The sequence below is a fragment of the Saimiri boliviensis genome, chromosome 10 (genome assembly GCF_048565385.1).
Source record: "Saimiri boliviensis isolate mSaiBol1 chromosome 10, mSaiBol1.pri, whole genome shotgun sequence".
NCBI lineage: Eukaryota > Metazoa > Chordata > Mammalia > Primates > Cebidae > Saimiri > Saimiri boliviensis.
The window spans coordinates 26802764-26826123 of NC_133458.1; the positions used below are offsets into that span (position 1 = coordinate 26802764).

Consider the following 23360-nt stretch of genomic DNA (forward strand, 5'->3'; position numbering starts at 1 on the left):
CTTGTTCTATATCAAAAAGTATAGCAATCCCTCCACATCCAGTATATACACACCCTTTCCCCAGCTTCTCAGGCCTAATCTATGGATGAGCATGGCTTTGTTGAGAGAAGAAAATTGAAAGATGGCTGCTTCTCCACCTTTCACCTACTATGGACACATGTGAATTAATTTTATTTCAGATCTTCTTATAGGTAAGTCTCATCACTTTCATGGATTTAGAATTGTCACATTGAAATCATTTACTTAATACCTTCCATTTTGCAGATAAGGAAATTGAGATCCCAAGAGCTAATGTGACTTACCTAATATATTAGCATGTATTTGTCATTATTGTTTTACATCAGATAATCACCTTCTCCCATCTCCCCCCATTTGTCAAATAAACTTAATTTCTAAGGGCAAGCATCAACATGTTGTCTTGTGCGTTTTCTATGTGTTTAATAGCACTGATCGGTCTTTTTTTGTTTCCCATACAGGCTCAAAAATGGGGCTGAGCACGCATTGTGTGCTAAGGAAAGAATATTTGGATTGAATTGAACCCCCTGCAGAACGTGGACTATTCAGAGACACTGAATTTGGCCTTGGGTGAATACCTGCCTTGGGTTGGCCAACTAGCAGTTAACAGCAATGAGCCAAAAGAGACAAACCAAGTATGTAGTCTTGTTTGCCCAACGAAGTTATAAATACCACTTTATATTAACTTATTGCATAGCCCACAGCAGTTCGAATGGTGCTGGTCACAGAGTAGACCTTCATTAAACGTATTTTAATTGACTGGTTGTCCCTGGATCAAAAACCAGATCTTGGTCTATATTTCATGCAACAACGAGAGGAACTTTTAGTCAAAAAGAAAGCACCAGCTTGTTCCAGAGATGCTGTTGGGCTAACTTTTCATATAGTTCTATGCCTTATTGGCCCTGAAGGAAAGTATCTGGGATTCTGTGCTTCCTTTTAGGTATGAAAGAATCATTCTGAAAATGCTACAATAAATATTATACTGTATTACTAATTATTAGATAACAATGCAATAAGACATATTAAAAGGGCACAAATTTTAAGATATTAAGTTGGGATCAATTTTGATCTCTTCATCATGGGTCACCTGCTCCACTTGGGACTGTATAGAAGACCTCTGACCTGAGTTAATGATGCAGTTGGTAGCCAGCTACAATGGAAGGTAGCCAGCCTTGAATGAGATTTAACCATGGATTTGGGGATTATTTATAGTATGCTATAGCCAGTTGACCTACAAACTACATAGCTTGGCTATTTCTACTTTTATTTTGGTCCTTATTCTGCTATCCTCATTTTTAAAGGAGAGAGGTCTAGTTGAGATAGTTACAGAATTCTTACTCTGAGCTAATTTAGCCCCACAATGGAACTGTCTCCAAGGGAGAAGCAGGCTATTTCTCTTAATCATTAACCAAATCTCACTGATGAGTATCTTACATTATATTCCATCAGCAAATGGTTTTAAAAGAATAGCAAAGAATAGAATCTGCTCCACCCTACTTTTCCACAAAGAGAATTGGTATTAGGGCAAGGGATGGAAAAATAAGTAAATGAGCAGAGTACAGAAATATTTGCCATTGATGATTATTTTTTACCACCCTAGTTATAAGAAGAGACGTCTTTAGAGATGTGGTTAGGAAGATATGAGAGCTAGTAACCCAAGCAAAGTCAAGAAGAGTTGGAAACTTAGTTGTGAGTTTCCATTGACTATATTCCTTCTCACAGATTCATTGGCTAATCATTGGCCAATTACTGGCAAGGTAGGGCAATTTTCCTGTGCAAGAAGAGTAGGCAGGTAAGTATTCAAAATACTGGATAGTTTTAAAGGGTATTGTGAGGCGCTAACTGCCCAAAATAATTTCCTTAAGCAGTCTATTACAGCACTTCTGTGAATGATCTAAAATCCCTGTTTTAGAAGAAACCAACTCAATGGATGTCATTGAGTCATCTAAAAGGTCCCACTTGTTCAACTCTTCAAACTGAAGTCTTGCTTTTCCCTAGCATGCAGCTGGCTAATGAGTCCTTTTTTTTTTTTTTTTTTTTTTTAAACTACATAGTCAATTAGTGATCACCTTAATTGGACTTGTCTGAGTTAGGCTCCCAAACTTTGTTGAGCGAGACTGACAACATGCAGAAGGCTAGGTCTCTGAGCCAGAAAATGCAACTGGATGTTCTGCCTCTTTTTCAGGTTTCAAAATGTCAAACAAAAGACTTCGGAAAATAGCTCAGCTAAATGTGAGAAAGGAATGGTTGACAATGGTGAAGAGGTAAGGAGTGTTAGTAAGTGCTCAATGTTTAATTTTTCTTTGCAGTTGCTTAGTATACCTAATAAATTGGGTATCACATACTTTCCTATTGAAAAGCAAAAAGGAGTAAAAATTTATATAGAAAAGAAGGTTAACTTGTCAAATGTTATCAAAGAGAAACAGAGCACAAAAAAAGAAGGGACAGGATACATTAGCAACAAATCAGGGCATAAAATCCAGGAAGCAGAAACATATCTTAGGGAGTAGCAGCGTGTCACACCCTAATTCATGCAGACTTTACAGCTACCTGTTGTAGCAAAACTCCATTGGCTATCTTGGTTGTTTTCCCATGTTTACCATATTCAAGTGAATTTTCCTGGCCAACTTTTATTTAATCAGCCACAGACAGTACAATTCAACATGACAAAACTAAAAACACATTCCAATTTGGACAACCTTGTAGGTTTAGTCAACTGCTGGAGACTAATTTGGAACAGATATGCAATACTTCAGAAAACTTCAGGAGTAAAAACATTTCACCATGGACTTTTTCCCTAAAGGTTTTTTTTTGTTTTTTTTTTTTAAATAAAAGAAAAGGTCTTCATATCTTTCTCCCAAATGAATTTTTCCTAACTTCTATGATTTTAAATATGTCATACATTTCATTTTGATGAAGCAGGTTTTTCGTAATATATTTCTGTTTTCAATAAATGAATTTCAGTATTCCATAAGGTGGTAAAAATTAAATGGTTGAATCTTTGGATCCATCCCACCATCCCATAGTGCATCCCATGCTCTCTAAGGGAATTTGTGGAGTGGCTTTGCTACTTTTCTCCCTGCTCCTTCTCCAACTGCCAAGAATTGCCAATTTCTGGTCTTTTCTTGCTGGAGCATAGCAGGGCCTCCTCTCAACTCACAGTACTGTCCCATTCTGACTGCTTCCCTCTTTTCCATTAGCCCTCTTGCCTTACTCACTTTTCAGTGCATGTTCCTTTTCCTCTGTACCCACCTTACCATATCACCTCCTGATGGGGGAGGTATGGCAGTCTTTAGAAATGCTGAGCCAGGCTGGGTGTGGTAGCTCACACCTGTAATCCCAGCACTTCGGGAGGCCAAAGCAGGAGGATCACTTGAGCCCAGGAGTTAGTCAGCAGTGAGACCCCCATCTCTACAAAAAATAAAAAATAGTAGCTGCGTGTGGTGGCGCATGCCTATAGACCCAGCTAGTTGGGAGGCTGAGGTGGGATCATCACTTGAGTCCGGGAGTTCAAGATGAGCTATGTTTGTGCCACTGCACTCCAGCCTGGTGGACAGAGTAAGACCCTGTCTTTAAAAAAAAGAAAAAAAAGAAAAGGAAGAAGAAATGCTGACCCAAACACAGGTTTATGATGTACTCTCCTTTTTTTTTTTTTTTTTTTTTTAATTTCTGGTTATGCCAAGCCAGAAGAAGATAATTCAGAGCTTTTACCTCCTTGTGTTCTTATCCCCTTGATTCACCCTTAGACAGGGCTATGCAAGAGGAGAAGCAAGAACACTGGGTCAGCAGAAAGGGAATGGAAGAGGCTCAGCTCCTCTACTACCAAATGTGACACTCAAACCATCCACTAACACGCAGGACTACCATCAGCAAACAAACAAACAAACAAACAAAAAAAAGCAAAGTGGTAGACAGAAGTGTTACCAAAATTCAATTATTTTTTGCAACACTTCTGGAAGAATTGTATACTGCAGAGATGTTCAAAATTGCAACATGCCCCGCTGCTTCTTCCTCTCTCTATGGGTAGATCGGCTCCCAGTTCAGTTGGCAGAGTTGGTCGTAGGGCCCCTTTGTGCCCACAACTTTTAGGTGAATGCCCTTTTGAGACTTGCTTTTCTCTTTAAAGATCTGTCTTCCCTGTATTTCCACCTCATTTCACTCCCATCTCTATGGAGAAGGCCTAAGAAAGACGTGACTCCTTGCAGAGATTTGTCCCAGTCTGAACCGATGCTGCCCTTGTCTGCTTCCCTCCTAATGGCTTTTCCTGACGTATCATAAGGCTGGCCCCATTCCCGCTGACAAGTGTCACGGTCAGGAGGTCTTAGAATTCAGGTTCCCTTGCTGGGGTCCTTGTTCCAGAAACCACAGAGTACAAAATCTGAAGCACACTGTACTCATCACAGTGTAAGGTAGAGAGACCAGTTCTCTGGCGAGACTAAGGTGAGGTAAGGAATGGAATACTGTTTAGCATAGGTGCGACTTCAAACCACTAACTTTGATTATCGTCTTCAGATTTTTGATGCAGTCGGGAGATCGAAATTTGTTCTCAAGAACCTTCGGCATTACACAGTCCATCCAAATTTGGTAGGTGGAAAAAGCACTCCCCCAGGATCTCTAGGGGGAAGTTCCAGCAGTGGTGCCAATGCCCACTGCAGGTGTCCCTAATGCCTCCAAGGGTCCCCGGCTTCTGTGAGTATGCATACTCTGGGGACAGGCAGGCGGAGCTGCGGCTAGGTTATGATGCCAGAGGCCGTGCTGAGAACTGGGGTGGCAAAGTGGGAGACGAGAAGTGGGAAGAAAAGTGCGTCCCCACAGCTGATTTTTTTAACTTGAGAAAACATATTATGGCCAGAAATATATATATATATATTTATAATCCACTGTCTCCCTTTCACTTCCTTCCCTTCTAACCCTTTACCTTTCTCCTATTGAGAGAAAAGCAAATGTAGTGGGACTGCCCCTTCTTCAGCCATACCTTAAATGACAGGCTGTCTTTCATGACTGCTTTTCCTTTTTAACATTGTGCTTGTGAATGCATGCTAATGTCGTTGTGCCTGAGAAATGTTGGTGTGTGGGAAGACGTAAATATGAAAAGGTGTTGCCCTTGGCTGTGCCTCCTCCTGAAGAACTCCCTGAGCAAGACTTGGTCCCTGGTAGTTTTCCCCCACCCCATACCTTAGAAAGAGTTGTAGAGATGAGGCCAATTAGGTTTAGCCACATAGAAATTTTTCTGCTTGCGCCACTATGTTGGAAGAATTAAATTACCTGACTCCTTTTACCATGGAAACCTTTAGTGTATTTTCAGGGGAATGCCTCAAGGGAAGAGAGGGACTGAGAGCTTCAGACAGTTTCTGATACACACATTTTAGGGCTGTGTGTGACAACTCACTCCTGTTATCTCAGTACTTTGGGAGGCTGAGACGGGTTTATTGCTTGAGCCCAGGAGTTTGAGACCAGCCTGGGCAACATGGCAAAACTCTCATCTCTACAAAACAAACAAACAAACAAAAAACCCACCAAAAAATCAGCTGGGTAGGGTGGCATGTCCTGTAATCCCAGCTACTTAGAAGGCTGTGGCAGGAGAATCACTTGAGCCTGGCAGGTCTAGGTTGCAGTGAGTTGTGATCATGCCACTGCACTCCAGCCTGGGCACCAGAGTGAGAGTCCATTTCAAAAAAACAAAAACAAAAACAAAAAAACCCCAGAAATTTTGCAGCACGTTTGTCCAGCTTCTGTTCTTACCCCACAGAGGCAAAGTATTAGCCAGATGATTTGTTAACCTGCTGTTGACCTAATCTCTTTTCCTCTCTGGATACCTTTCTGTCTGCTCAGGCCCAGTACTATAAGCCTTTGAAGGCCACTGCGCTACAGAAATTCCTGGCTCAAAACAAGAAAACCACAAGCTTCATGTTAAAAGTAACAGAGTATGACCAGGATAAGACCTTACTGATTATGACCAACAACCCACCTCCCTGCTCAATGACCCAGCAAGACAAGGACAGTGCATCAAAATACTTTTCCAAGGAGTTACTGCTTGAGATTATGGTAAGCAGAAGTCTTCTGGCACCCGAAATGTAGACCCTGGAGAATTAGGAGTTAGCTTTGAGAAGGAGGCTAACTTAACATGGAGAATGGTACTCAGAAAACTACCTCTTCCTTTTTTGTTTGTTTGTTTGAGACAGGGTCTCACTCTGTCACCCAGGCCAGACTGCAGTGGCACAATCATGGCTCACTGCAGCCTTGACCTCTTGGGCTCAAACAATCTTCCCGTCTCAACCTCCTGAGCAGCTGGGACTACAGGTGTGCACCATCATGCCCGACTAAATTTTTTTAAAATTATTTTTGTAGAGGCGGTGGGGGGTTTCACTATATTGCCCAGGCTGGTCTTGAACTCATGGCCTCAAGTGATTCTCCAGAATCACTTGATGGGATTATGGGTATGAGCCACTGCACTTGGCCTATCTCTTCCTTCTTCTTCCTGGTCGTATGCTTCACAAAACAGCATCTGGAGAACCTGGGAATCAGAATTCAATAAACTTGGGCACTGAAACTTTGTTGCAGGGAGAAAACGGGGTCTTCATTGGAAAGTGCTCCTCTTTGACCAAAGATAATTAATTTGTAACTAACAAACAGTAGACTGGCCACTGACTTTCTAGTTAAGAACAAAGTAGTAAAAGATGAGTCAGGAAATGAGGACTAAAAACAGTGATGAATATCTAAATGGGAAAAGAGTATAGGATAATGCTTTAACACACATTGCTTTCAGGTTTCAGAAGAGGGAATTTACCATCACACTAGCCAAACCTTTGAAATTCCTTTATAGACTACAGAAGTTCAAATTCTACTCAATAAGCAATTGCTGAGCATACAATAAGCTAAAAACCAGAATTTAAAGATGATTACAGGACAGTCTCTATCTTGAAGGAACCTGGAGTCTAATATGAGAGAGATCAATAAATGAGATATGTAAAAGTAATAGAAGAATATACAAGATACAGAAGTAATGCAGGATACAGTATTTCTGCCGGGAAAAAGATAGTGAGTAGGGAGGTGACCCATGACAAAAGAACAGGAAAATATCAAATCTGAAGAATGTGCAAAGGGATGGAGACATGGGAAAATGAGGTGGATTCAAGAAGATGTAATTGAATAAATGGCAGGGTGGGGTGTGGTGGCTCACTCCTGTAATCCTAGCACTTTGGTAGGCTGAGGCAGGCAGATCACTTGAGGTCAGGAGTTTGAGACCAGGTTGGCCAACATGGTGAAATCCCATCTTCACTAAAAATACAAAAATTAGCCACACACGATGGTGCATGCCTGTAGTCCCAGCTACTCAAGAGGCTGAGGGAGGAGAATCGCTTGAATCTGGGAGGTGGAGGTTGCAGCGAGATGAGATAGTGCCACTGTACTCCAGCCTGGGCAACAGGGCAAGACTCCACCTCAAAAAAAAAAAAAAAAAAAAAAAATTAAAAAAAAAGGAGTAAATGGCAGGAGACAAAAGGATGTAATCAAATTTGCACTTTAGGAAAACTATTTTGGAGGTTGAAGAAAGGTGCATTCATAGTTGTGGAAGAGACAAAACCGAGAAAGGTAAGTTATGATATCACAGTAGTCAAGGTGAGAGATGCTGAAGACTTGAACGAAATCATTGGCATAGGAAGTAGAGAAAAACTGCATTAAGAGATATTTAAGCGCCGGGCGCGGTGGCTCAAGCCTGTAATCCCAGCACTTTGGGAGGCCGAGGCGGGTGGATCACGAGGTCGAGAGATCGAGACCATCCCGGTCAACATGGTGAAACCCCGTCTCTACTAAAAGTGCAAAAAATTAGCTGGGCATGGTGGCACGTGCCTGTAATCCCAGTTACTCAGGAGGCTGAGGCAGGAGAATTGCCTGAGCCCAGGAGGCGGAGGTTGCGGTGAGCCGAGATCGCGCCATTGCACTCCAGCCTGGGTAACAAGGGTGAAACTCCGTCTCAAAAAAAAAAAAAAAAAAAAAAAAAAAAGATATTTAAGAATCAAAATCTAAAAAAGGTCTTGACAGCCTTGAGAGCAGGTTTAATTTAACAAGAACAAATTAAATCAATGAGTTAAGTGAAAGTGCAAACAAAGGATTCTAGTAGAAAGTTGATGCTGGGCATGGGATTACCCAAGTAAGACCCTTATAATAAAATATGGTGAATTTGAAGTTAGTGTTTCCTTAGTTGCTAGATGGATGGCAGTGAGAGATTCGCCTCCAAATGGAAGATGAAATGCCGATATCCAATGATATACACTAACAAAGGAGTTAATGAATTTACTGCCTGTGGTCTTTTGGGTCTCAGAATTTGTGCCCTTTGAAGGTAAGCTCAGTGGTAGTTTCCCATGGCATGGGTGGACCATACATTGAGAAAGGGATGAATGCCAGGCTAGGATTGCCCTGCCTCATGAGCAGAAGGAAATAAAAAGCTATCATATAAACTGAGTGCAGGAAGAGCTTTCTTCCAATAGCCTGCCTACTTTGTGAACCCTCCAGTTCAGGTGCAGAACCTAATTATATTGATGAGCAAATTGTGGTACCGTCAAATTGTATTAATGGACAGAGTTAGGCTCCAAGTTGTATTAATGGACAGAATTAAGGCTCAAAGACTGGCACAATGGTTATTTTATGCGGCTATCCGACTGGAACAAGCCCAGTAAGATTGAAACATCTGATATCTACAATGCCTCTTTAATATTCATGCAGCATCCTTTCCTTCCCTTCCTGGACAAATGTGATAATCTTTTGTAAATCTAGGATCATATGTAAGAAAAGCATTCTTTGCTATACCCGGGCATGTATCCAAAAACAGCATGAGTTCTAGTAGGCAAGTTGTGGAATGTACTAAATACATCTATTACAGTGATTGTTATACTAACAGTCCCTTCTAAGTGAAACAGACCCTACCACAGTCTCCTGAGTAAGGCAATGTCCTAAGAGATCTATTTTGTACAATATGGCCCTGTCCCCACTGCTAGCTGAGACCAGAGGAGGATATCAGACCCAGCAAAGCAAAATTCATAGGCTGGGTAGTGACCTGTGATGTGGATTGGTACCCTAAAGCCAAAATAGGCTGGGTATGGTGGCTCATGCCTGTAATCCCAGCACTTTGGGAGGCTGAGGCAGGTGGATCACAAGGTCAGGCGATTGAGACCATCCTGGCCAACGTGGTGTAACCTCATCTCTATTAAAAATTCAAGAATTAGCTGGGTGTGGTGGTGCGTACCTGTAGTCCCAGCTACTCGAGAGGCTGAGGAAGGAGAATCATTTGAACCCAGGAGGTGGAGGCTGCAGTGTGCCAAGATTGTGCCACTGCACTACAGCCTGGCCACAGAGCGAGACTCCGTCTCAAAACAACAACAACAACAACAACAACAACAACAACACACACACACACACACAAACCCAAAAAACCCAAATGGAAACAAAAACCAACCAACCTACCAACACCCAGAACCCCTGAGCTAATCAGATTCTTGTTTCCAGGTCTCTGAATTGAGAAATGAAAAGATTGAAGCAGTAGGAATGAAAGCTAAAAGGACATAGAGTGGGGCTAAAAGACTCAAACCAAGCGGAAGAAAGATAGTGAGGAAGCCATGAAGTAGAGTATAGGAAGGCTGAAGTTACAGGGAAGTAGGAAGCAGAAGTGAATAAGCAGAAGCTATAGGTAGAAGAAACCCATATATATATGGAATAAAGGCGAGGAGTGAACAAGGTAGAGGGAGGAGAAGGAAGCAGATAGGAAGAAAATAGGAGAAACATGTGAGTAACATGTTTGTGTTAAGATGGTGGTCCTTCGTTAGTGCCATCTTGGATTCCAAATAACTTTCCAGTTAGTTTTTCTGCTATGAGGTCCAGCTCTGCTAAGTTTTTGCTCTTCTTATGGCTGGACAGTTATCTATATCTTAGTTCCTAGGCACATGTGCTCATACAGTAAAACACCTATTATTTAAGATGACTCAAATGGGTTTCTTTTCCTTAAAATAACTAGGTTGGTGCAAAAGTAACTGCAGCTTTTGCCATTATAATTGCAAAACTGCCATTACTTTTATACCAGCCTAATAGAAAAGCTTAAAGAGAATAAGTTCAGAATTGAAAAGACATGGTTCAGAAACAGCAAGTATTAAAGACAAAAAGGCTTTAAGATTCTGATAGCAAAAGCTCAATATGTTAGTTTGGTCATTTATTCATTCAACAAATGTTTATTGAACACCTACTATGTGCCAGGCATTATTAGGGATGCTAGGGATATATTAATGACTAAGACCAATTCTTTGCTCTAATGAAGCTAAATTCTAGTGACTTAGACCATAAACTACTAAATGATCACATAGATAACGTATAATGTGATAAATGTCATGACAAAGCAAGATAAGGAGATGGAATGTGATGAATGTGAGTGGCAATGTTAGTGCCATTAAGAAGGCTCTCAGAATTGGTGACTCTTCGTTGTTGTTTTTCTTTTTTCTTTTTTTTTTTTGAGACGGAGCCTCGCTCTGTCATGCAGGCTGGAGTGCAGAGGTGCAATCTTGGCTTACTGCAACCTCCAGCTCCCAGGTTCAAGCGGTTCTCCTGCCTCAGCCTCCCGAGTAGCTGGACTACAGGAGCCTGCCACCATATCAGGCTAATACTTCTGTGTTTTTAGTAGAGATGGGGTTTCACCATGTTAGTCAGGCTGGTCTCGAACTCCTGACCTCAAAGGATCCACTGCCTCGGCCTCCCAAAGTGCTGGGATTACAGGAGTGAGCCACCACATCCAGCTGACTTTTAACAGACACTTTCATGGGGTCAGGGTATCTATCCATGCAATTACTATACCTGACATATTGTTTTCATTTCAGATTGTCACACATTAGGACATGAATTGTAGCTTTCTCAAATTAGATTAAAAAAAAAAAAAAAAAAAAGGAACCCAAAGCCATGTCGTATGAAGAAAAGTTCAGGACATTGGCAATGTTTAGCCTAGAAGAGACAGAAGTTAGGAGGAATGTGATGGATTTCTTCAAAATGTTTAAGGACTTTAAGGAAGAAAGGCTAGATTTGTTCTGTCTGGATTACAGGATAAAGGTTAAGGGGAGAAATCTAGTAGCTGATCAAAGATGAAATCTTTTTCTTTTTTTAGGTATAGAAAGATTGACCACTTGATAGTGAGATTATGGAGAGGCTGAGTGTCAGACAAACAGACTGGATGACTTAAGATTCTTTCTGAAAGACTTTGATTCTATGACCTTTAGTAACAATGTAATTATTACCTCACAACATCCCATTCCATGGCCTTCTCATTAAGGAGAATGGAATGTGGAGGAGGCAGCCACCTTCAAGAAATGAAGGTAGAGTCCCATTGATCTATTTCCCAATTTATTGTCAAATGTGTAGTTTCCCAAGGAGTTCACTGGTTGACTCCGTCCCCAGGTTAGGTAACTTTCTCTGCCATTCACTTCCAAGGTCCAGTAAGCAAATTTAATAAATTACTTAGGAAACTGACCAGGCTTTGGACAAGAACACCAAATACGTTTTCCCTTCCAGGGAACTGCTTTCTTTGATTCTGGTTTCTGAGTTCCCACTTCCCTCTCTGACAGGTTTTGTTGCATCATTGTAAGGGAATTAGAACTTAGTCCAGGAACTCGGTCCAGCCTTTAAATCCCCAGGGACTCAGCTTACTATCTCTCACTCTCCTTTTGTTTCCCTACAGGAAAGTCATCATCAGCACAAACCCACTGAGAACCCCTGGCTGCCTTTGATGCCTCAGAAAAAAAAGTTAAGATCTAAGCTGAAACCAAGCTTCCCTTTGATACTGTCGGACGATCCTACATCCACGCGAGAACAATGGTTTAGGTGAAGTCTTCCTTCTTCTCGCTTTCTTTCCTATCTTTTCCCTGTTCATGTTACTGGTCCTTTGCCGTACAACTTAAGGACGTATTTTCTGGTCATACACTGATAATAAGACACGACTTCCCTACATGACCCTAACCTCATTTACACTCTAATGGAAGAGAAACAGTCATGCAAAACTAAGGTTTTCCATTAGCAATGGTTTCATGATTGAAGGGAAATCTTCCAAGGTCTGTGCTTTGAAGAAACAGAGAAAAAAGAAGTAGCCTCAGTGCAAGTTAGGCGCTATAGCATAGGAATAATGCGTTACGAGAACACATTATACAAAAGTGGTTTTCTTTGAAACTACTTACAAGAGCAGCCTATGTGTAGTTTACAGAGAAGAGAGAAGATTCTAGAGTTCTTCCAAAGGTTTACCGTGCTAAGTTGAGAAACATCCCTTGCCGTGGAACCATACTCCTGCTTGGTACCAATCAACAGCCTCCTGTCATTGCCTTGTCCTATCTGAGAATGTAGCTAACTTTGAAGTGAATGGTGGGGCCGGGCGTGATGGCTCATTCCTGTAATCTCAGCACTATGGGAGGCCAAGGTGGGCAGATCAGTTGAGGTCAGGAGTTTGAGATCAGCCTGGCGAATATGGTGAAATCCTATCTCTATTAAAAATACAAAAATTAGCTGGATATGGTGGCAAGTGCCTGTAATCTCAGCTACTTGGGAGGATTAGGCAGGAGAATCACTTGAACCTGGGAGGTAGAGGTTGCAGTGAGCTAAGATCATGCCACTGCACTGCAGTTTGGGTGACTGAATGAGATTCTTGTCTCAAATTAAATCAATAATATAAAGTAAATGGTTCCATGAATCCCCTGCCCTAGCATCTACTAAAAAAAGAACTTTCTTTGTTAAGGTTTTCCACTGACAATGATTTCAAGAGCGAAGGGAAGTATTCAGAAGTCTACGCTTTGCGGACACAGAAAAAAATGTACCCTCAGCTCACCTTTGCTCCAGTCCATGAGAGAGATATAAGGAAAGAAGGTAAGCCCCTGTCTTCCAAAGCAAAGGCTTACTGGACTGAGATGTGGGCTAGAGCTAGAATCCATGAAGATTATAGATGTGGCCAACTGGCTTCTCTCGTAGTTGTGGAGACTATTTCTCCCTACAGCATGGAAGCTAATAACAAATGCAGGCTCAGGAGGTACAAAGCTTTGCACCCTGTTAAAGTCCTCACATTTCAAGAAAGCTCTAGCAGTGTTTCCTAAGCTATATCCCCTACCACTTTAAGAGTTTTTGCCATATTGATGTATTATTTGCGCTATTATTTACTTAGCATTTTTCTTCAAAAGGCTTTTTAAAAATTCTTGTCCTAATTAATACTATATCATTGACATCATGGTTTTGATGTACAAATTATACGTTTTTCTGAAACACTTAAGTCAAATTTATAACAATTAAATTTTAAAATGTTTATCTATGTACCACCTAGAACTACCCAGTGGTATGCATACTATACTTTGAGGAAAAACTGCTCTAAAAGGGCCAAAGGATAAGTCTGTGTGTCTTAAAGGTACAAAAAGTCTTTGGGATTGGGGTAGGGGATGGGGAGGGGCTTGGAATAGGGTTGCATGACAGAGGATACAATGAGAATCCTCCTCACATATTACCATTTATTTAACGTATTTCTAGGGTTCCTACTAGTGTTAGACACTTATCAAGCACCAATAATAGCATTTTCAGTATGTGAAAGAGATGAAACAGATCACAAAAGGCCTTGAGAGGCTGGGTGTGTCTGTAATCCCTGCAGTTTGGGAGGCTGAGGCCGGAGGATTGCTGGAGTCCAGGAGCTTGACACTAGCCTGGGCGACAGTGAGACCCTGTCTCTACAAAAAATAATGTTAAAAAATTAACAGGGTGCGGTGGCATGCACCTGTAGTGTGACCTACTTTGGGGGGTGGGGCTTGCAGAAGGAGGGTTGCTTGAGCCTAGGAGTTCAAGGCTGCAGTTAGCTGTGATAGTGCTACTGCACTCCAGCCTGGGTAACAGTGTCACACCCTGTCTGAAAAACAAACAAATGGTCAGGTGTGGTGGCTCATGCCTGTAATCCTAGCACTTTGGGAGGCCAAGATAGGTGGATCACGAGGTCAGGAGATCAAGACCATCCTGGCTAACATGGTGAAACCCCGTCTCTACTAAAAATACAAAAAAATTTAGTGAGGCGTGGTGGTGTGCGGCTGTTATCCCAGATATTTGGGAGGCTGAGGCAGAAGAATCACTTGCACCCGGGAGGTGGAGGTTGCAGTGAGCTGAGATCACGCCACTACACTCCAGCCTGGGCGACAGAGGGAGACTCGGTCTCAAACACACTAACAAACAACAGTAACAAAACCAAAAATACCACAATGCCTTAAATATTTAAATAAGAGTTTGGGTTTTATCCAGTAGGCAGTTTGGACCCACTGAAGAATTTCAGAGCACTGAGTACACATTTGTGTATCAGATATATAATTAATTGGTGGGTACTGAGACTTCACCAGCACATGGCTTTAAGATAAGGTCCATTTCTCCTACTGGGTTTCTCTCCTCAAGCTATTTCTAAAACTCATTAAAGTCTCCTTGCCTGTCCCACAGAGCCATCGTAGTGATTGCTCAACCACTTTGCCAGCCATCCTCAGTTCAAACAGCCCTGATACCAGAGGCCTGGGGTCCGTAACATACCATCCCTTAAATGGCTTCTTCAGGCTTCTCTGCTCCTGCAATACCTATTTGCCACCACGTCCCACTCCACTTCCACCTGCTGCTGCTCTTAACTCCCTAAATACTGTACAGCTAAAAACAACCTGCAGTATAAAACAAAACTTCATAGAGATCCAGAAAAACTGAGTAATAGCAGAGAATGATTCATCTTGCGTTACAAGGGGCTAGTCTTAGGGTCAGCCTCAAATCTGAACTCAGGTCCTTCTACTTCGCGGCAGGTCTCCAGGGCATTACCCATACCTGGGAATCTCTCAGCCTATCTACGCTGTCTTTGCCTAGGTTCCCAGTACCCTTGGGCCAAGGAAGAGGAAAAGGATGTTTCCTTCCCCAAAGCCTGTTCATTTTCACCCTTAGAATAAATAAGTGCAGACTTCTATTTCCTTCAAGGAAAACGCCACCTACAAAATATGACTTGAACTTTATAAGCCACAAAAAGCAAACATAATAGTTAATAGTACACTTAGTCAAGTAAGAGTTAAATCTTAAATGATACTATATGCAGGATATCAACAGTTCGTCCTAAACCTATACTTAAGGGAAATAATTTTTCTAGGATGTAGATTGTAATTTAGGTTAGAATTTCTCTGATTTTGCAGGGGCAGGAACCTGTTGAATACAGACCTAATTTACATTTCTAAACAGTAATGCCACTGAAGCCAAAGGCAGGCAAAGTTTCTTAGCCACACTCTTAGACAAGAGAACAGAAAGCCAGCATACACTCTGAGAAAAAGAGGAACATGAATTACGAATGAATCCACGCTAACTCAGCAAGAGTTTCTTAAGTGTCAATATGGTTTCAGATGGGATCATTGAAAGAAGCAGGATTGAACAAGGGCTCTAAACTGGCAGTGTGTTTCACACTGGATTTTGATAAAATGAAGGAATCCAAAATTATAAAGTAGGTAGGGAGTGGTAGTCCACAGTCCAAAATCTACCCTCTTTTAAAGACCAGCCTCTGGTCCCTCCAAGTGGTCTCCATCACGTCTCACACTAAGCATCCTTCGAGTACTTCTGAAAAGCCACATTCACCAGAGTGCCTGTGCTTTGTCGTAGCCTCCAAGAAGTTAGCGAGTGAAAGGCTGACTTCCAAGGTGATTCGGGAACCACTGACACTCGCATCGCTCCTGGAAGAGATGCCCACCAGAACCGCGCCTGGGGAGAGCGCCTTCCGCAACGGGAGGGCCCCGCAGTGGATAATCAAAAAGGCCACGGTCACCGGGTGAACATAGACCCCTCAGGCCTCCCGCCTCGCTCTTCTGAGGCCGAGGGGTCCGCATAAGTCGCCAATGAAATAAAACCACATTCCTGCTGCCGCCGGCGTGGGCTCCCGGGTCGCCGGCCGGGGGGGTAGCGCCGAAGCCTTGGCCCAGCCGTGGAAGGCGGAGAGGGCGTGGCTGCGTCCCGGGGGAGCCGAGGGCGGCCGGGGAGGGCGGGCCTTGGCCCCGAGTGACGGCGCGGCGGCCCAACCGGCGTGAGAGCGCGGGGCCGGCCTTCCTGCAGCCTCTTCCGCTTGCCCGCTGCGGCGCCTGGGACGGTTGCGGTGGGTCTGGGCGCTGGGAAGTCGTCCAAGATGATTAAAAAATTCGACAAGAAGGACGAGGAGTCTGGTACGCGCGGGGCTTCCGAGGCCCACCCTCAGTCACGGGGCGCCCCTTCCCCCGCCCGCCGCCACCTGCTTTCGGGCCGGCGGGGCTGGGGGCGTGGGCGCAGCTGTGCCAGGGGGCCGGAGCTGGAGCCGGCCCCTCCCCTCCCCTCGCGGCCGCACGGGGCCTGCCCGTAGCCCCTCCCCCGGGCGCCGGAGCCTTCTCTCCGGCCGCGCGCTCACGCCCCGGCGCCCGCGCGCGCCCCGACCCCGCCCCTCCCGCGGCGCAGCCCCTCGGACCCGCCTCCGCCCCTGCGCGCAGGTCCCCGGCAGGGGCTGAGGGCGTGTGCGCGTCTCCGCGGCAAGGGGTCCTGGTAGGGTCGGACCCCGAGTGGGAGCACCCTGTTCCCGGGGCTGGGGTCGACGGCACAGGGTGTGTGTGGAGGAACATTCAGGTTCCTGGTACCTTATAGTTTTCCTGAGGCCCCTGGCTCTGTCCGGTTCCCTGGGGGCAAGACTGTCCCGTGGGACACAGCTCGATGAATCGCAGGCGTCCATAAGTGACCTGCGTCTTGATACCCATCGTTGGTCCAGAGCAAATGAGGAAGATGCGAAGCATCCTTCAAAAGAAAAAATTCTCAGTATTTGGTAGCAGCTCTCATAGTGTGAGAGAGGGTTGGGTTAGTCAACCTCCACGGCCTCTTGCAGGCTTCCGTATGCATGATTCTCTGGGAAACTTCGTTTCTGCCTCTCAAGTGCTAGAAACACAAAATAGTGCCTAAGGAAATCAAAAGCACCCTACCACAATCTCATTAATCTTTGTTGTCGTGGAAATGACACATTTTTAACATTCATGGAAAAAGAGGGCAGGGAAAGAAGACATTCATTTTGGAGAGGGTTGCTGCAAAAGAAGTCGCTGCTCTTCAAATATGGCAGTGACAGAGCCAGGGTCAAAGTGATTTCATTCAGTTTGTATGCATAGTAGCAACAATTATCACTGTGATATCCCAGTGGTCACCTCCCAAGCATTCTATACCCTTCTCTGGGAAGTATATACGTTTGTGTAGGACAGCTGCTATTCAAGACATTGTTTTGTTTTGTAAATAGGTAGTGGCTCCAACCCTTTCCAGCATCTGGAGAAGAGTGCTGTTTTACAGGAGGTATGACTGGGAAGTATCTTGTGCTCTTTCTTTTCTGTTTTAGAGTGGTGGGCAGAGAATTCCTGGGCTGCTGTGATCACAACATCCAAAATAAGGAACGTAACAGAGGTTAGAGAATATAGATTTGAGGGAAAAGGAAGAGAGGTTACTTGTCACAGGAGAATTTAGAGCTTGTAGAAATGCAAAGGCATGAAGGCTTTGCCACAGGTTGGGAATTTTATATAAGAAAAGGTGTTTAGTACAAAGTTATTGTATGATATAGATAAGCATTGTGATCCTTATTTAATTGGTATAACCCATAAAGTTGAAGTAGTCATCCTAATGGAGTGAGTTAGAAAGTAGAGGAACGAAAATCAAGGCCGTGTTTAATAATTTATCAGATACTTTAGTAAATTGAGAACTATACACAATATTCTTTGGACACTGTGATTAAAAACTATTAAAGTTGATTTGCTATAATCTGTGATAGAAAAGGTGGAAACATATATTTTTTTTTTGTTTTTTTCATAGGCTCGTATATTCAATGAAACTCCCATCAATCCAAGAAGATGTTTGCATATTCTTACAAAGATTCTTTACTTACTGAACCAGGTAAATTATTTTTATTTTCCTCAGATAAGTGTGTCCTGGAATAGAAATGCTGAAGATGCAATGAAATGCTTTCTGGAAAGTATAATTATTTATTGAAATTAACTTAATTTTATTATATACAATGTTTGGTTAAAAAATACGTAAAACTTAGCACGAGGACTATGACATATACAGGTTGAGTATACCTTATTTGCAGTGCTTAGAACCAGAAGTGTTTTGGATTCCAGATTTTTTTTTGATTTTGGAATATTTGCAGAGTACATACTCACTGAATATTCCTAATCTAAATATTTGAAATCTAGAATGCTCCAATGAGATTCTTCACTGAGTGTCATATTGGGACTCGAAAAGTTTCTGATTTTGGAGCATTTCAGATTTTGGATTTTGAGATTAGGGATGTTTAACCTGTACTTCTTTCTTATTCATGAGGTCCTAAACCAGTGTTGCATATAGTAGATTCTCAATAAATCCTTTGGTTTGAATTTAATGAGTACTAGTTAAAACATGTTGTTTTTGCCCCAGACTTTAAAAAAACTTCATGAAATGTCTAGGGCCTTAGAAAATATGATTTTGTTTCACGGATTCATGTTCCCTCAGTATCAGTGGGGATTTGGTTCCAGGACCTGCATTGGATTCTAAAATCCATAGATGCTCAAGGCCCTCATACAAATGGTGTAGTACTTGCATATAACCTACACGTATCTTCCCATATATTTTAAGTCATCTGTAGATTATAATACCTGGCACAATGTTAGTGCTGTGTAAATAGTTGTTGTGCTATACTGTTTAGGAAGTAATGACAAGAAAAAACTATCTGTATGTGTTCAGTAGAAACACAGTTTTTTATTTTCTTGAATATTTTCAATCTGAGGCTGGTTGAATCCAGCCTCATTCAGAACTCCATGGTTATGGAGGGCTGACTGTGTAGGTCTATACACATACACATAGACACATAACACATACATGTATACCACATACGTCAGGTGGTTTTCATATGGTGCTAAGATAACCATGGTTTCCAATTTGAATTCTAAGAGGATATTTTATCTTTACCTTGTTTTGTGACTAAGGACTTTGTTCAGCAAATTAATAAAGTTTTCTTGTTTACAAATGAAGACTAAGCAACAAGCACATCGTTTTTTGTTTGTTTGTTTTTGTTTTCTGGAGACGGAGTCTTGCTCTCACCAGGCTGGTGATCTCAGTGGCGCGGTCTCAGCTCATTGCAACCTCTGCCTCCCAGCTTCAAGCTGTTCTCTTGCCTCAGCCTCCCTAGTGGCTGGGACTACATGCATGTGCCCCCGTGCCTGGCTAGTTTTTGTATTTTTTGTAGAGATGGGGTTTCACCATGTTGGCCAGAATGATCTTGATCTCTTGACCTCGTGATCCACCCATCTTGGCCTCCCAAAGTGCTGGGATTACAGGTGTGAGCCACAGCCGGACATAGTTTTTTTTTTTTTTTTTTGAGACGGAATCTCTCTGTCACCCGGGCTGGAGTGCAGTGGCATGATTTCAGCTCACTACTACCTCTACTTCCCAGGTTCAAGCAATTCTCCTACTTCAGTCTCCTGAGTAGCTGAGATTACAGGTGTGCACCACCATGCCTGGCTAATTTTTGTATTTTTAGTAGAGACGGGGTTTCACCATATTGGCCAGGCTGGTCTCAAACTCCTGACCTCAGATGACCCGCCTACCTCAGCCTCCCAAAGTGCTGGGATTACAGGCATGCGCCACCATCAAGCAGGTAGTTTTAAGTAAAATATATCTGTTCACAAACAACGTAATCCCTCTGTGTCAGCATATAAGAAACATTTATAGCAAAAGTCAATTGGGTTTAACTTCTCATAGCACACATTATGTCCAGGTTGGCTAAATCCGTTGTATAAACAAAAGTTTAGAATAGTCAGAGTTGACTGAGAGTAACGTATATTTTTATGTTGGTCATTACCTCTTTGATGAGGTAACTCATGTTGAAACATTTAATTACCTTGATAAGGAAATTACCAAGCACAGCATAAACACAATTAACTATACAAACAGGTTTGGGAACATAAATTTTATCTCTTTGCCTAGTCCTTGGTAGAGCTTTATAGAAAAATACTTTGGAATTTCTACAAGAGTTGACATATCCATGTGTTTTCTTTTAGTTTCAAGTAAAAAAGGTAGGAATGTAAGGTTTTTCTGTATAACTAAGAAGCACACAGACTTCTAAGTATTTGAGTAAATATTTATGAAAGAAAGATAAATCTCTTGGTGATGAGCAAGCTGAATACACTGATTTAAGTAATTATAAACTTACTGTACTTTGTCTTTCATCCTAAACCATCAGTATTTTTCACCAAAATTTATTCTTACACCTGTGGCAGATGGATTGAAGACTAGTTATTGTTTATGTGGAATCTGAAGCTCTGAAAAGTGATTGAGTGTAATGTATAGGATTGCTTTTAGTGAAGACATTAAATATTGAAATGGTAATATTTGAGGTTATCTATGAGTTGAAATGTTTTGAGTATTATTGAAATACGTTATCTAACACCTTTTTAGTCCTCAGAAAACGTAGTTCCCACATCAGCAGCATTTGTGTCACTTGTTAGAATCACTTGTTAGAAATGCAAAATCTCAGGCTTTACCCTACAACCACTGAATCAGAATCTGCATTTTGGCAAGATCCCAGGATGAATTGTCATGAATGTTAAAGTTTGTGAAGCTCTGATCCAAAGCATGTTTTTAGGGGCTTGAGCCAATATTGAGAAACATAGCAGCCCCTTAAGCCTAGTTTTTTTATATGATGAATCTGGTTCCTGCCCTTGGTTGGTCCCCTTCTTGTCATTTTGCTTGAACTACCTAATAGATAGTTCCTTATATTTTAATATTTATTATGCTCCTATGACATGTTAGGCATTGTGCTGGGCATTAGATTTTAGCTATGATCTCTGCTCTTAGGCAGTGTAGTGATAATGTCCTGTTGTGAGTGCTGTCATTTTCTGCCTTCTTGTAAACTACAGTACTTCAAGGAAATTTAAAATAGTTTCTACTAAAAGGTTAGAGACCACTATGCCAGAACTTTTAAGCATGATGTGTGATACTGAATTATTTTTAATAAGGGGGTGATAAATGGCCATGTAGGTTTATACACTGAAAGCTGGAAAAATTGGAGAGGTAGAATGTTTACAAAGAGATTGTTTTTTCTTGAGTGCTAAAGGATTTTTTCAGAAAAAGCAAATCCTGTGTGTGTGTGTGTGTGTGTGTGTGTACATGTAGGTATATATGATTATATATTTTTTAAAGTTTAAAAATTGTTTTAAATTTTACTTAGGGCGAACACTTTGGAACGACAGAAGCTACAGAAGCCTTCTTTGCAATGACACGATTGTTTCAATCTAATGATGTAAGTCTTTTTAAATTTTTTATGATGAAAAAACTCCTTTTATTTATCTTCCCCAGGGAACTAAGAGTGTTCTATATTAGGCAGGTTTGCTTGAAATGTTTTAAATTACTTAAGTGCTTATAAAACTTAAAAATGTTCATTATAAGACATGTGAAAGTAGAAGAATTAAAGTATGCAGTATAAAGCTCTTCCTATGCAGGTCTACCGTGAAGTCATAAAGACTGTTAATACCCAGCTTCTGGCATGACACTGTAAAGGTAGAGTGGTATAGAAGTCAGTGCACATAGCTACCACATTTGTCAGTTCTTAGTCAAGTTTCTGGTGGGCCTGGGATTGCCATTAGTCAGCAGGGCTGGCAATTGAGAAAAGCTGGATGTGGAGTGGAGTGGGGGAGGGGATGTGGAAGAAGGAAGAAGAAAGAGTACAAACAAAACCTGCCTCTCATTACCTTAGACCACCCTGACTTTCAGAACATATAGCTGCCGCTTTTTGTTTCTCTTCTAAGTGTGATGTACATTTTTCTTTTGCCTAGCTCTAAGGCAGAACCATGCAGGGAAGGGAATTCTGGAATATGTATTTTCCAGCTTTCAGTTAACATAAATTGGCCAACTCTTGCAGTTTTTTGGTATGTATTGCATATCATCACATGTCACATTTTGTATTCAACCCCCAGAACCCCCTGAGATTTGAGTCTTGTTATGGATCTAAATAATGAGAAGTTTTAGGAGGAGATCTTCAGTAAGATCAGCAGTCCCCTGCAATGCAGTTGTTTTGGGGGAGGTCATTATATACTCGTCAGGCAAAAGGAGAGTAATTTCCTCACACAGGGGATAAAGGACTGATGCTTCTGCTAGCAAAGAATGTGGCAGAATTTAAGAGTTTGGGGTACTTGGCTTCATTAGAATCTGACCATATATCCTTATTCCATTTTTCAGGTCCTCCCTCCTTGCCAGTCAAGGTCCTAGCTTTAACGTAAGATGCCCTGCAAGAGTGTGAATTGAATTTGCTTTGTAACTCAGCCACCACCTGCAGGATATGTTTTGTAGAAATCTTGGCCCTGTGGCCACATGATGTAAGGCTTTCTATTAAGGCAGTTTACAGATTTCTGGTCCCCTTATCCAGATTCGAGTGGTGCATTTAAAACTCAGCTCATCATTTTCTTTTCCTGAGAAAATAATTCTCCACTGTACCTAGAACAGCTAATTAACCCATTCCACAACTTATTTTTACTAAAATCTTCTATGGCATCAACTACTTAGCTACCCAAAGCTTTGTCTTCTATAGGTCCTTGTCTGCAGATGATAATTTTAAATATTTTGCCACTGCACGTCGTGGACTACTAGTAGCCCCTTTACCATTGGAAACTGGTCATTAATACCATCAATCAAGTCAGAGAAGCAACTTCAGGTTTATATCTTTAGGTCTTCTTTCCTTTTAACCACTTCCTGTACCAGAAATTCAGGGTTCAAACAGGGAAACAGAACCACGATGAGTATTGTGGAATGAGGTGTTTATTAGAGGAATTAGACTAGAAAACTAGGCAGGTTGAGCTGCTGGAGTGGGGTTCCGAGTGAAGCTATTACAGAAGTCATGGAAGGCTATTGCCTCTTTTGTGGCTCTGCTTTTGCAACCAGTTGTCTGATGGTAGGCCCAAGGCTGCTGTTGCTCAGAGGGTTGGCTGTTGGGAAGAAAAACTGGACATGTAGTAGAGAAAAGGAAGCAGCGTAAGAAAGAAACAGAATGAGGACAAACATTTGAAGCCTCTAGCACAGAGCTTTATATTAAGAAAAGAAGAACAGAAAACTCAACACTGCATATTCTCACTCATAGGCAGGTGTTGAACAATGAGAATACATGGACACAAGGAGGGGAGCATCACACACTGGGGTCTGTTGGGGGGTGGGCAAGGGGAGGGACAGTGGGGGATCGGGAGGTTGGGGAGGAATTTTGGAGTCAGGAGTGTGAGTGCTTGGAAATGAAATTGGAAAGGGATGCTGTTACTGGTATAGGCTATGGCAATGGAAGTGGGTGA

General features: G+C 42.1%; 2 protein-coding genes across 2 annotated transcripts in view; both read left to right on the plus strand.

Moving 5' to 3' along the window:
* The first annotated feature begins 627 nt into the window (after nucleotides 1-627).
* Nucleotides 628-15833, plus strand: TSGA13 (testis specific 13). Its single transcript, XM_003920993.4, has 7 exons — nucleotides 628-650; nucleotides 2201-2279; nucleotides 4528-4599; nucleotides 5848-6060; nucleotides 11723-11865; nucleotides 12767-12894; nucleotides 15664-15833. The coding sequence occupies exons 1-7, from the start codon at nucleotides 628-630 to the stop codon at nucleotides 15831-15833; spliced, it is 828 nt and encodes a 275-aa protein (XP_003921042.2).
* A 267-nt stretch (nucleotides 15834-16100) lies between these two features.
* Nucleotides 16101-23360, plus strand: part of COPG2 (COPI coat complex subunit gamma 2) — a 140702-nt gene continuing 133442 nt past the window's right edge. The window contains exons 1-4 of the mRNA XM_003920989.4: nucleotides 16101-16217; nucleotides 17300-17352; nucleotides 17863-17943; nucleotides 21257-21328. Of these exons, the coding sequence (XP_003921038.1) occupies nucleotides 16181-16217; nucleotides 17300-17352; nucleotides 17863-17943; nucleotides 21257-21328 (243 nt within the window). The 5' untranslated portion in view covers nucleotides 16101-16180. The remainder of the gene's footprint in view (nucleotides 16218-17299; nucleotides 17353-17862; nucleotides 17944-21256; nucleotides 21329-23360) is intronic.

Bases quoted from the DNA above. Each gene is read 5' to 3' on its own strand.
- TSGA13 (XM_003920993.4), top strand. From the start codon at position 628: ATGAGCCAAAAGAGACAAACCAA. The intron at 4,600-5,847 runs GTAGGTGGAAAA...CTGTCTGCTCAG, and splicing joins ACACAGTCCATCCAAATTTG to GCCCAGTACTATAAGCCTTT. The intron at 11,866-12,766 runs GTGAAGTCTTCC...TTCTTTGTTAAG, and splicing joins ACGCGAGAACAATGGTTTAG to GTTTTCCACTGACAATGATT.